The 13,370-nt window shown below is 39.5% G+C and overlaps 1 protein-coding gene across 2 annotated transcripts; it reads left to right on the top strand.

Annotated features, from left to right (window-relative positions):
* Positions 1–80: 80 nt before the first annotated feature.
* map2k7 (mitogen-activated protein kinase kinase 7) lies at positions 81–5,792 on the top strand. 2 transcript variants are annotated; one of them, XM_049721822.2, is made up of 12 exons: positions 81–237; positions 1,325–1,372; positions 2,974–3,115; positions 3,453–3,519; positions 3,589–3,702; positions 3,890–4,009; positions 4,171–4,278; positions 4,456–4,635; positions 4,742–4,822; positions 4,979–5,121; positions 5,201–5,246; positions 5,323–5,792. In XM_049721822.2, exons 1-12 carry the CDS (start codon positions 114–116, stop codon positions 5,467–5,469), a joined length of 1,320 nt encoding a protein of 439 aa, XP_049577779.1. In that variant the 5' UTR covers positions 81–113; the 3' UTR covers positions 5,470–5,792. The 2 variants fall into 2 exon arrangements, with proteins under 2 accessions (XP_049577779.1, XP_049577780.1); XM_049721823.1 differs by lacking the exon at positions 1,325–1,372 and having other exon boundaries at positions 83–237.
* Positions 5,793–13,370: the final 7,578 nt, after the last annotated feature.

Here is a 13,370-nt window from a genome sequence, read left to right as displayed (position 1 = left end):
TGTGGCAAAAACTTTTTCAAATTTTAATAACAGGTGCATGTTTGCAGAATTCTTCCATTCTGCCAAAGAGGGCAGTATCGAGCTCTGCTTCGTAGGAAGCTCAATTTTTCAAGATGTCGTCGCTGGAACAGAGGCTTTCGCGGATCGAGGAGAAACTAAAGCAGGAAAACGAAGAGGCTCGGCGGAGTATGGACCTCAAGATTGATATGAGTCCGCATAGATCCCACGCAAGACCAAGTGAGTGTCCACCGGGCTGTCCATAAAAGGGCTAGAATAACTGTTGAGGAGGAAAAAGCTCGAAAGAGGCGGAGGGTGGAAGTGAAGGAGAGGGGCGCTGTTATGTTCCCCGTTAGCCACTGCGTGCTAACCTGCTAGCTACATAAACAAACACCGACGCACGTACTACGCGATGTTGTTTCACTCTTTTGCGCTTGTTTTGTGTTGGAAACGAGTCCCGGTGGGTGTGTAAATTGATATTTGAAAGTCCGAGTCGCTGTCATGAAGTAATTAGCCGATAGTCACCTCGAGAATGTGTTGAGCTACTGTGCTGTCAAACATGCTAAGCTAACGAGCTAGCAGACTGAGCGATAGTCAGCGGCAGGCCCGACATAAACCATTAAATGTTGTATTTTTGTGTTATTTCGTGGAGTTACGCGTGTCTATGGTGTGTTTTTTCCACTATAATGGTGTTTCGTGGTGATTAAACCTGCCGCAAAATGCAATTTTACTGCCATTTTCCATCCTTGACGAGACAGCGGCTAACAGATTTTAAACTCACCAAATAAATGTAATCCCATAAAAGATAATTTACTTTTAACATATATTTCATTGAGTTTTGTCTGTTGTGTAAGTCTGACTCAAAATTGTTGGTGAATACACAAGCAAGTGATTTTATTTATAGTCATAAATACATCATATTCCAGTCTTCTTTTTCCTCTACAAAACTGTTTTCTCAAATTTTCTTCCTTCTCTTACAGTGTATTTGTGAATTTCTTCTTCTTTCATATGGTCTGCAATTGTATTTCTGTTTCTGAAGGGTTTGCATATCCAAAGAAAACAATGTTCAGATTTTTTCAGAACATGGAATTCAAAACGTTCTGTGCCTTACCATGTAGCTGTTCTGAAATATTTGGGATTTACCTCCTTGCCAAATATTCAAAGATGTAAGACTCCGTTTATCCTTACAAGCTGTGTTTTACTGTTCTTTATTTGCTGTATTTGTCTTATGTGAGAATATATGTGTAGTATGAGAGGGAATGTGTGTGTGAGTAGTTGCAGTGTAGTAATGTGCGTGTGTGTGTTGTATTTTCTTCCCTCCGTCTAGTCATCGTGATCCAGCTCAGTCCTGCTCCAGCTCCTTCCCAACGTGCAGGTATCATTCAATCCATCGCTCTCTCTGCCACCGCACAACAACCTGCCACCCCACCTGTCTTGTACGCCATGCCATTTCTGACCACCCTGGTTTCCCTTCCATTCTTTTTCACATTGCGTCATCACCTCATCTGAGTCTCGCTTCCTCTCTTTCGATTTATTGGTACTACATGGTGCCAGTTTACTGATAAGGCTTTACAGCGGTCCTTCGACTTGTGTGTTTTTTCTGTCTGATTTAGAAAAAAAAATCCTTCTAGGGGATGTAATTGAATTGATCAGTCTTTTGTTTGAGGCATATATCGTTGAAGGAAATGCCTTATTCACAGTAATGAAAAGTTCATTCATAAATATGTAAACTAAGAAGTCTCATTGCATCATACCCTCTCAAACTGAGCCGTGCCATATGAATTGCGCTGAATCAATCTGAATGGAGACGTTCCATTTTGAAATCGTAGTTCATGTATTCAGATACGTGTTGAATCATCTTCAATCGTGTCATATATTTATTGAGATTTTTCAAATTCTTGTTACACAAAGGTAATCAAAAGTTAACATTTGTTGATATTTATTTTGGCCCAGAATTAGGATGATTTCAGAGATTCCAATGTATCATTTTTGAATTTTAGACAGACACAATAAATGATTATTAGGTTTGGCAACTCATTTCCTAGTTATTTTTATTCTATGACTCATAAATTATCTCTGCTATTCCCCTTCAGCCCATTGACACCTCCCCCTCAAATCACACCCTCTTTCTATCTTTCCTTCCCATTTCCTCTTGTCTGTGCGTCAGTGAGTGGCAGGACAGCGTTGGCGTGTGTGTGTGTGTGTGAGAGAGAGCGAGAGATATGCGGCTGTCCGACAATTAACCTCAAATTTTGCTGGAGGCGGAGGATCGCACAGTGCATGCAGCTTTTCTGCACGGCGCATTTTGTTGTGGTTTTTTTTTGGGGGGGGGTAGTGTTTGTGTTTTGACAGTGTCTAATTCCGCATCCCTGGAGTGCGGTGAACACTCGTCTTCCTCTCTCGTGTTTGTTTGCCTGGAACTGAAAGTCCTCTAACTTCCAGCTGCACTATGGCCCCCATGTTCCTCCTCACCTGCAGGGGGCGGCACCTGCAACCTTGTGTCTTGGTTTGCATCTTCTCTCTTCTGGCTCCGTGTGTCTGTCTAGTCTATGCCAGCAAAATTGGAGCCGGCCAAATTGGAGATGCACTTTTACTAACCCCTTTTCACTCTCCTCACTAAGCGGTTTTCCCCTCAACAGGCTCCAGGATATGAACACCCACTGCTTCTTGGGCATGGAAGAAGCCATCGCTACCAAAGAAAATTGCTATTACAGCTATAAAGCGATCCTGAAATGACAACCGCAAAACTCAGACATGAAGATGGCATTTTAGAATTGGCAGAAACGCGAATAAAAGCATAAATGGATTATATAAAAATAGATAACTATTTCTCTCAAACTGTGCTGCCATCTACTGGTCGGCAGTAAAAGCACACCAAAAATTGCATGGAATCGCTAACAAAAGTTTTTCAGTGCTGTTTGACATATAGGCCTGTGGTATGCAATGCACTCACTATTAGTGATGATTTCTCTCCAGCCCTTCAGCTGCCTCTAGCCAACGATGCAGGAAGCCGCTCATCATCTTCAGAGAGTTCGCCTCAGCACCACCACCCTTGTCGCCCCAGACACATGCTCACCCTCCCCACCCCACAATACGGCCTACAGAAGAGTCTAGAGAAGTATGTGAGATTGAAAATGTACACTCTTGACTGGGGCCCGACAGATACAATTTTCTTTCTATGTTTGGCAGTATTAAATTCCGATAACCAGTTGTTGTTTTTTCCCCTGGGTCATTTGAATCTCATTATCGCTGTCTTAATGTTATATTGTGTAAGCTGATAAGAAAACAAAAACAATTGGGGAAAAATCTGAAGATTTTATTTTGCCATTTTTTTGCAACTGCTAACATTGCCCTATTAATCGGTCGGGCCCCAACTTGCATCATCGCACAATGCATCGACAATTGCGAATCTTACGGTGGATTAATGTGCAAAAATTGTGTTTTTGTCCCCACAGTGCAGAGATTGACCAGAAATTGCAAGAGATCATGAAACAAACGGGTTATCTAAAAATTGATGGACAGGTGAGATGACTTGATCTTGGTTCAACAATACAGTGAATTCAACGATGGTTCGCATCTGTCATTCTCCAGAGGTATCCGGCTGAGGTTTCGGATTTGATCAATGAGGGGGAGATCGGCAGCGGGACCTGTGGGCAGGTCTTTAAAGTGCGATTCAAGAAGACTGGTCACGTCATTGCAGTTAAAGTAAGACCTCGCTGTATTTCTACTTGCCCCCCCCCAACTGCCTTTTTTAGCATTGGAACATCTCTCAACAACAGATTTCTGAAATGGCCTTTTTGGAATATTAATTGCCTCTCTTCTATCCTATGATAGTTGTCATCATCTTGTCATCTTTCTATTATTAAATCCAAATGTGTGTATGTGTCTTTAGCAAATGCGCCGAACAGGAAACAAGGACGAGAACAAGAGGATCTTGATGGACCTGGACGTGGTGCTGAAAAGTCACGACTGCCCTTATATCATTCAGTGCTACGGTGCCATAGTTACCAATGTGGGTGTCCTCTAAATACTTAACAGTGGAACTTGCAGAATTTTTTTTTGTTTTTTTTGTTATAATCCAGATTTTAATTCTGTTTTAATTTGGAGGTTCCACTGTATTATCCAACAATATTGACGACATTAATACAATTTTGTACGGGCTTGTCCTTCCAGACCGATGTATTTATTGCCATGGAGCTGATGGGAACGTGTGCTGAGAAGCTCAAGAAGAGAATCCAAGGCCCCATCCCAGAACAAATTTTAGGAAAGATGACTGTTGCGGTAAGCGAGACATCTCAGCAATTATTTTAGTAACTTCAGTAACTGGATTACAAAAATCGCTGCCGGTTTAATAATGCAAAATCACTTTTTATCTGATTACTCAAGTCAAATATTCAATAGATGCAAGAAGATGCCCTCATTTTGTGATTTCATCACCCCTTTGTGTTTGTGCTCCAGATAGTGAAAGCTTTGCTGTATTTGAAAGAGAAACATGGCGTCATCCACCGTGACGTTAAACCCTCCAACATCCTCCTGGACGCAAAAGGTCAGATCAAACTCTGCGACTTTGGCATCAGCGGACGCCTCGTCGACTCGAAGGCAAAGACCCGCAGCGCTGGCTGTGCTGCGTACATGGCGGTGAGAAGTCAGAAATCAATTTTTTTTCAATTTGGTAACTTAATAAAACTATCTAGCAGAAAGTTTGTCCAGACATTTTGTTTAATGTTTGTATTTATCCTTGCAGCCCGAGAGAATAGACCCTCCCGATCCCACCAAACCCGACTACGATATCCGAGCGGACGTGTGGAGCCTTGGCATCTCTCTGGTCAGACTCTCAAGTCATCCTGACAGATCATTTTTTACCCTCATCTTTAATAGAACAAAATTCCTCAAGTTGCACTTTCATCTAGATTTGCTGTAGCTTCTTTTTTTTTCTTTAACAACTGAGTTAAATGTGTACCTACTTGTGAAACTATACTAGGTGGAGTTGGCTACCGGACAGTTTCCTTACAAAAACTGCAAGACAGACTTTGAGGTCCTGACCAAAGTGCTGCAGGAAGACCCCCCTCTGCTGCCTCTCAGCATGGGATTCTCCCTCGACTTCCAGTCCTTCGTCAAAGATTGGTGAGCTGCGCAAACCCAAAATAAACACTCCTAAACTTCATACAAAATATTGACAGGAAATCTTGTTGCTTTTCCACAGCCTCACTAAGGATCACAGAAAACGGCCAAAATACCACCAGTTGCTGGTAAGACTTGAATGATCTCCATTTTGGCGACAACAGTGGCATGATGACCTAATCAATCTTGTTGACCTCTTTGTAGGAGCACAGCTTCATCCGACGTTACGAGGTGCTGGAGGTGGACGTGGCCGGTTGGTTCCAGACGGTGATGGATCGCACCGAGTCTCCACGCAGCAGTCAGTGTTACAGCCATCAGCACCAGCTCCACTGCTCGCTCTTTAGCAGGTAGCCCGCAGAGCCCCTTTCGCCCCGCTGTTATCTCAGCTGTCCTCTCAAATGTAGTCTAGCCTCAGCCTCAAGACGCTAAGCCTAGCCTTAGACTCTGTTCACCGGAGAAGCCCTCAACGAGCAAAACGACGACGGCGGCGGATTTTTTCGGGATGGTGGATTCGATGGATTGGATTGCATGTTCAATCTGGACAGGCAGACATGGGAGGGAGGCACGCTGTAGTTAGCTTCATTTGTGCGCCGCTACCATTGTTATCATCGCACTCGTAAACGTGTTGTCACTTTTTTAGTTGCGGCTCAGCAGCGGGTGTCATCCGAGCGATCCGAGTACGCAATCACGAGTAGTCGCAATAAATTTGAACACTGGAGGAAACCGCATTTATTTCACTAATTCGATTAAAAAAAGACTTATACTCGTGTATAGATTTACTATACACAGAAGTATGAGATTTTTATTGTTTTTATACGCAATTTGGATTATTACATCCAACTGTACAGTTGATAGAAAAACATCAGAATTTTACAAACGATCGAATATTTCTTAATATTGGAATGAACTGATTTGGTGTTTAATGACTCAATCTTTTGTTTTTTTCAGTTGAACTACTGAAATCAAATCTACTTGACACACTATACGCCCTAATTAGGTATTTTAGTCCAACACACACAGATTATCATTTCTAATACCGATCAGTTTTCGAGTGAACGAGCTCCAATCTTTGTATCGGCTACACAATTGGAAGCGAAAACTCTGGGAAAGAAAATTAGTGTTGTGTTCTAACCTTTTTTAGCTGTTGGTCTTTAATGGAGAGGAGATGGAAGGAAACTGGTGGCTTGGAAAAGTCATACTGGTGGCTATTGCTTTTTCCGTGAGGAGACGCAGACGTTGGACTTGTACAAAGAAATAGAAAAGGAGGTGGATAGGCGTCGTCACCATCTTGCCGACTCCACTTTGCTTATCTACCTCGTCTTCTCTGTCTGCCTCTGCTGTTTAGTGTTTTCCAGACCAAAGGTGATTGCGGTTATGAGGAGACACCTTCGGGTGCGCTAACAATATTTACTTTATTGTTCAAACGAAGAGGCGTAAATTCAAGAATTAAAATAGTGCTACTACTTATATAGGCCATAAGATAATTTGCCACTTTTTTGTGGATATGAAAACACTAAATCACAGCTAAGTTCTTTTTTATTATTATCAAACCGTAGTTGAATCACTATGTTGTTGTAAATGTCTTTAAAATAAAAATAATTGTAGCCCAATATATCTAAAACAAAGCATTAATTTTATCGTTCAAGCGTTTAGATTTAAATCCTTATAATTAATAACTAATAATTAGTAATATTTTAACCACAATTTGGTTGTTTTTTAAAAAACTTATTTTGCTCTAACCCCCAAATTGATTACTTATTTTCATGCATAAACTAAGTGTGATATCCTACTAAATTCTTGTGAGAATTATTTAGCACCAATAGTGGAAACGTGAATGTTTTTCCACAATTAAGGCTAGTTAAATTAGTATAGTGAAGACTTGACTGACTAGGCACCAAAGTAAATCAGAGAGATGCAGACGTGATGAGTGGTACTGAACGAGCCAGGAAGTGTCAGAAAGCCAGCGAGAGATGAAATGATGGCAGTAGAGATGACCGGAAATGGAAGGAGAGGTAAAGTTGTTGAGGAAAGTTCTAGTAGACAAAAGGAACTGAAGTACGTGCTTAAAAGAAAGAAGGACTGACGAGAAGATATCCGCCATTGTACAAAGCTTTTATGGCGTTACGCCAACGTTTTATTTTTCTTGAATTAGCCAGCGAGCTAGTTGATTTGTATTGTTCCGTTTCAACATATTTATTTACTGCTGCTACTATATATATTTTTTTTCATTTTGTATTTTAATTGTGTTAATTGCTTTAGACGCTGCCGTCACTTCTTTTTCCCCAAAGGACAAAATACTGTTTTTGCCAAATACGTGAACTCCAATGCAAAAGACCGCACGTTGTTTTTTACCAAATACCGATTAGAAGAGCACGTTTTGAGGAAGGCGAAAACCAAGTGAGAGTAAAATACTAATCCACGACACACACAACTAATCCAAGTCGTTACACCATAGGCGGATTAAGAGGGTGGCTGTCTATCTGTCTGTCTGTCTGTCCAGATGCTTTCAGTCATGTCCATCCACAACTGCACACCAAAGGTGTCCACAACCCAACATTGTCAGTAACACCTGTTATGAATTGCTCTCAGCTATTATACATATATATCTATTTATATACATATAAAAAAATAATATAATTGTGTGTTTGAGTGGCTATAGGGGGTGCTGTGCTGTAGCAGCCCCCAATCCCCCCTGCCCTTTTTGTGTGCTCTGTTTTACTGTACAGAGGGAGACTGGCACATTATACAGTATCACACGACGAGGGGGTCAAGCGGAACGACTCGAGTCGACACGATGTACAGGAAAGGTTGAGTGAAGCAAAAAGGCCATCGATGCAATGATGTCGTTCGGCTCGGCCCTTTTGTCTACTCTCCAGAATATCGACTTGACTTTAAAGCCACGGTTTACATCCACAGAGCTGACATGTACAAAAAGAATCATTCCGGTGCTCGGCATCCGGTCATGAATGACCGGATGTGTGTGTGTGTGTCCCCAGTCTCCCACTGTCTTAATTTGTTTTTGTTTATAAGCTGATGTGTACCGACACATGCTCTATGTGCTACTTGGATTGTAGAACAGGAGTGGGCCCAGTACGGGACCCATCTGATCTAGTAGGACTCCTGGAGAACTTTGGAAAAGCTAGGAAAGCTCCTCCAACTCTGTTGTAGAGACACCAAATATTTAAAGTGATCCCACCCTGGCTTGATGTGTATATTAGCTCGCCGGCTGTGTATATAAACGGTGAAGCTAGCTGCTAGCGCCTACCTGAGCTGTGCCTTGGCGTCCAGCAGCTTTCTCTCTCTCTTTCTCTCTCTCTCTCTCTCCCCTCCCTCTCTCTCTGTATTTATGTGTTTTAAATCCCATCTGTAAGTAAACCAAATATCATCGTCACTATGCAGTCATGCTAAACCATGTCGGCTTGCTACGAGCGGTACTTTATAACGAGACTCCCTCCCTCCGAGTTTTAATGAGCAGACTACACATTTAAGGATTGTATCAGGGTGGGTAGGGATTTTGCTTTTTTTTTTTTTTTTTTGCGCTTTCTGTCGAGTTGGCTCAATGCTGTAAAGCAGGGGAGGGGAACCTATAGACCGGCTATATACATTTGGGGAGATATGGATTCGATCCCTTGATAAAATCTTAAGTTTGCTCACAGACGTTCATACACTTGCATAAATAATACACATAAATTGCATGTGACAATTTGATTCATCTCGACATTCATAATTGAAACACTTGCTCAAATCCTCCTTTGCCATTCAAATGAATGGAGTTGCCATTAATCCGTTCCACACTGTCCCTAGAAAAAAAAAAATGTGGGCAAATTTAAACATTTAGAAAGGGATCATGCAAGTATATTATCTGGCTGGCCTTTCATGCAATTGTAAAAAATATCAACAGGACTTGTAATTTCATCCTAATAATATGTAAAAATGTGTTTATTCACTACATCAATGTAAAAAGGTTCCTCCCCCTGCCGGCCAAGTCTCGCAAGTGCACGCCATTGTCAGAGCTGGTTCTTCCGTTATTGTTTAGGAGTTGGAGATGCACATGATTTATTTGTTGTTTTATTTTGCCAGGAATGTTGTATTATTTTTGACAAGCTCTCAATCCCACTTTAAGCTCCTTTTTATTTTCTTCTTTTCACCTAGCTGTATGCGTGTCTACCAAAAGTCTGTATTGATGGTGATGATTATTATAATTTTGTTTTGCTTTTTTATGATCATTATGTCACGGTTCAGATGATTTATGGTGTTAAGATTATTTTATTATGAGTTTATGGATACTATTCAGGGCAAAAAATGACACCAAATTGAACAAATAGATCATAAATGCACCGTGGAACCTCCGAAGTTGAAGAAGTGTGTATGGTTATAACCCTATATCCAGAAATTGAATTTATTCTGCTCAGTACAATTGCAGCAATAATTATGATCAATGACGTACACAAATTAAGTTTTATGGTATTTTTGCTTTAGTTTTATTGTACAGCGGTTAACTTGTTTTTAAGACTTTTATGACCATCAAGGATTTATTTAATGCATAACCTGTACAGTTAATGATATTTTATTTGACATTAGTTCCTAGAAGAGGACTTTTTTTTTTTAATTTTGGAACAACTTTGAGGTCAACCAGCATCACAGCATGGATTCAACTTTGGAGGTTTCACTGGATGTTGGTCTCTAGCTGTAACTGATGTCCGCTTGATTGTAGCCGACACTTAAACTCAACTCTAATAGTATTGTTAAGATTTATTGTTGCGGATTGATCAGATATTTTGGTGACTTTATGACTCATTGCCCCAATATGGGTTATAAATTGTGTGCTGTTGCTTTCTTCCCGCTTCCACAAACACACTCTTGCCCTGTTTTTTGAGTTATTGTTGTGTTTTATTGATTATTTTTGTATTCCTGGTTTGATGCTGTAGTAAGTGAACCGATTGGTCAAATACGAGAGCTTTTCTTTTGTTTTCCAAAAGCTGTCATGACTGATGTTGCACTTGTAATGGGTTTTTATTATAAGTATTGTTATTTTTTTGTGTCTTGCATTGCAAACTGTCACCCTTATTTTTTTAAAGTGTCACAACCATTTTTTTTTTATTTATCTGTGACACGGCGAGAGCAACATTCAACAATTTATTTTCTTCACTCATATATATTTATTATTGATGTGTGTCTTGATTTTTATCTTTTTTTTATTTCAAACTTGACTTGAGAAACGAGCAGTAAAAGTTATATCATTATTATAATAATATACCGAAATGTCCCGAAATACAAACGTTAGACTCCTCCATTTAATTATGTTTTATTTGCTATGTACCCCAACAACAAACAAATTGTCACTATATTTGGAATTTTGCCCAATTCCCCATTTTATTTTAATGGCTATTCCCTGCTTATGCCAAGTGTTTGAAATTCAGATTTAATTTATGTTTGGTTTTAGTTTGACTTTACCAGCTTGCACTGTAAAGACAAGAGTCCCCCCCCCTCACTCTTTTCTTTTTTTTTTTTTTATTGGCACCACAAAGATGCATGTATCAAGTCTCACAGCTTTACTGCCCCTCGTTATTTTTATTTTCTTGCTGTATTTTGCCTCCCCCATATCCCTTGGTCTCATTTCAAAAAAGAATAAATGCCATTATATTGTGAATACCTCAGGATTCTTTTGACGAGAAAAACAATAAAACACCAAAAAATCAAATAAATAAATAAAAACATAAAAATCTGATTTGTTGTAGGGTTTTTTTTTTATTCTAGCCTTCACATTTAAAAACTTTTTGACAATGCAATTATGAATTCTGTGTTATGACAGTAGTTCATTTTTAAAATTAAATTATTTTATTTTCAGACATGTAACGTCATTTTAATATTTCCCCTATTTTTTATTTATCAGGTTAAAAAAACGCATTCATGTTTATTGTATTGCTTTTATTTATTTATTTATTCAAACAATAATTGTGTATGTAGGCTAATATAAAGTTATAATAACGTTTACCCTGAGAACCGGGTGTTTTAAAAAACATTTGTTGGCGTCCACACATATTTATGGCTGGCATTCTAAACTAAACGCATTGTACTGTCTACCTTGTCCACAAGAGGGGGCACTTTTCAAAACAACAGTAAATCACTGCAGACAAACGTCACTTCGGGATAAATTTACAACGGTGTAAATCAATTGTTGAAGTTCTTGATGGTAAGAGGGAAGAAGCTTTTTTTTTTTTTTTTTTGCTGAGGATGGAGTTGATATTTGCCAACTGCTTCTATCTTAGGAGACTGTAATTCTCAGGAACTTGAAGGTTACCTGCAGGACATGACTGTACATGCTCCTCACAAATGAAAGATTACATAACACTGATTATATTACTTGTTTTCTTTTGTAGGTGTCCGGCATTGCATTGCTCCGTGTGCTTTAACGCACTATACAAACCCAGATTGTCTGCATCATTTTCATCTTGTAACACTGCACCGACATGCCATTGTGCCGCAAAGCAGGAAATGCTATGCGAAGTGGCGCAACAAGAAAACTGTTGCCCTGCGGCTGCGTGAAATGTACTAACAGGATGACGGCTGACACACTCCATCTGACGCTTAGGCTTGCAAATAGCACCCGCATTTAACTTCGACTACCTCCTTCAATTAAATAAAATTATTCAATTAAACTGGGAGTTTTACAAATTCATAAAGTGGAGGTCAAGTTAAATTTTGTTTCCAATTCAAAGTTCAAGTCTAGTTCAAACACTGTTGTATTGTTTATGATGTCATAGAACATATTCCAAAGAAAACTTTGACTTTACTTTCCCCTACCCCTTTAACGCAGAATTAAATAGTACTTAAAACAGTGCCTGTACAGCTATTCTGCACACTCATACAGTATGTGCATAAAAATGTGTTTGGCGTCTTCCTGTCGTGTTGCAACACGCCACCAACTCCGTCTACTTCCACCTTCTTTGGTTGGTGCAGTTAATGAAAAGATTTTGCACCCGAGAAGCAGCAGAAAAAAAAGAACAACAATAGACCCCACCTTCTGTAACTTACTCTCTTCTCTATTTTAAAGAAGGTCTGGCCATATATGGTTTAGGAATTAAGGCCAAAGCTGATTGGTGGAGTGAAGGTAGTCGCTTCACCTGGTTTGACATAGGTACTGAATATGAGGTGCAAGCAAAAATTCCTATGCCTTATTTTCACCTTCTTTTTAGGTCGCTATTCACACTTGGTGCTAAAATGCACTTATGGCAATAAATAAATAAAGGGGAGATTCACAACCACACATATAATTTACTTATTATAATAAAAAAGATCAATTTACTTATTATACACAAGAAATATCAGTAAAGTAACTCATTTTATTTGCACATAACTATTAGAACAAAAATATTGAGATAAGAAACTTTTTTAATTGTCAGTGATGTGTAAATGTGGCTCTCAAAAGTTTCCCACGGTTGGATCAAATCAAAACACGCTATTAATTTTGATACAATTTGCTATGTCAACCTCTTAAGTGTGCGTTCCTCTCTGACCTATTTGTGTACATAGTTGCACGTACCCTGCTCTAGTTGCAGGTAAGGACGAGTCTGCATTCCGACACCTCACGCCCCCATCCCTTCGCCTCCCTGGATCAGGGGCAGGAAATCTGCAGCGTGCGGGCCATATGCGCTCCGCAATGCAATTGGGAAAAAGCTATTAACATCTATGTAGAGAACATCTGACATACATACGTGTATATTTGTTTATTTGAAACATTTTACATAGAAATGTAACTGTGAATTTGTTGATTGTCATCAATGATTTGGGCCAACTAGTCAGACTGTTTTTATGCGCATCAAAAGTATGGCGATTTTACAAATAGTTCCTGAACGCAACAGCCTAAAGCGGAGGTGGTAGCAGTGAAAAAGTGACTTGCCTGTGGCTGAGAAATCGTCGATATATTTCGAGACACGAATTAAAAATTGCTGCATATTTGATATTAATATGTTTTGAAAAACTCAGCTTTTGAACAGTTGCTTCTTTCTTGTCAGATTTTACAAAGTATAGCCTAATGCGGGCCAAGGCGTTCAAGTAACCTGCGAAATAAATATAACGACTTGGGCAAAACAACCCCTGAAAACTTTTGCGACACTTTAAAACACATAAAATATATTCATATTATTTGTCACTTATTTTTTTTTATTAACAAAACAAAAAAGACAACTTTCTACGTGTTATTGAGAGGTTGCGACACTACATTCTCGTTTTACGAGCAGCTCCTCAACGTT

The sequence above is a fragment of the Syngnathus scovelli genome, chromosome 5 (assembly GCF_024217435.2).
Source record: "Syngnathus scovelli strain Florida chromosome 5, RoL_Ssco_1.2, whole genome shotgun sequence".
NCBI lineage: Eukaryota > Metazoa > Chordata > Actinopteri > Syngnathiformes > Syngnathidae > Syngnathus > Syngnathus scovelli.
This window is presented reverse-complemented; position numbering and strand designations above follow the sequence as displayed.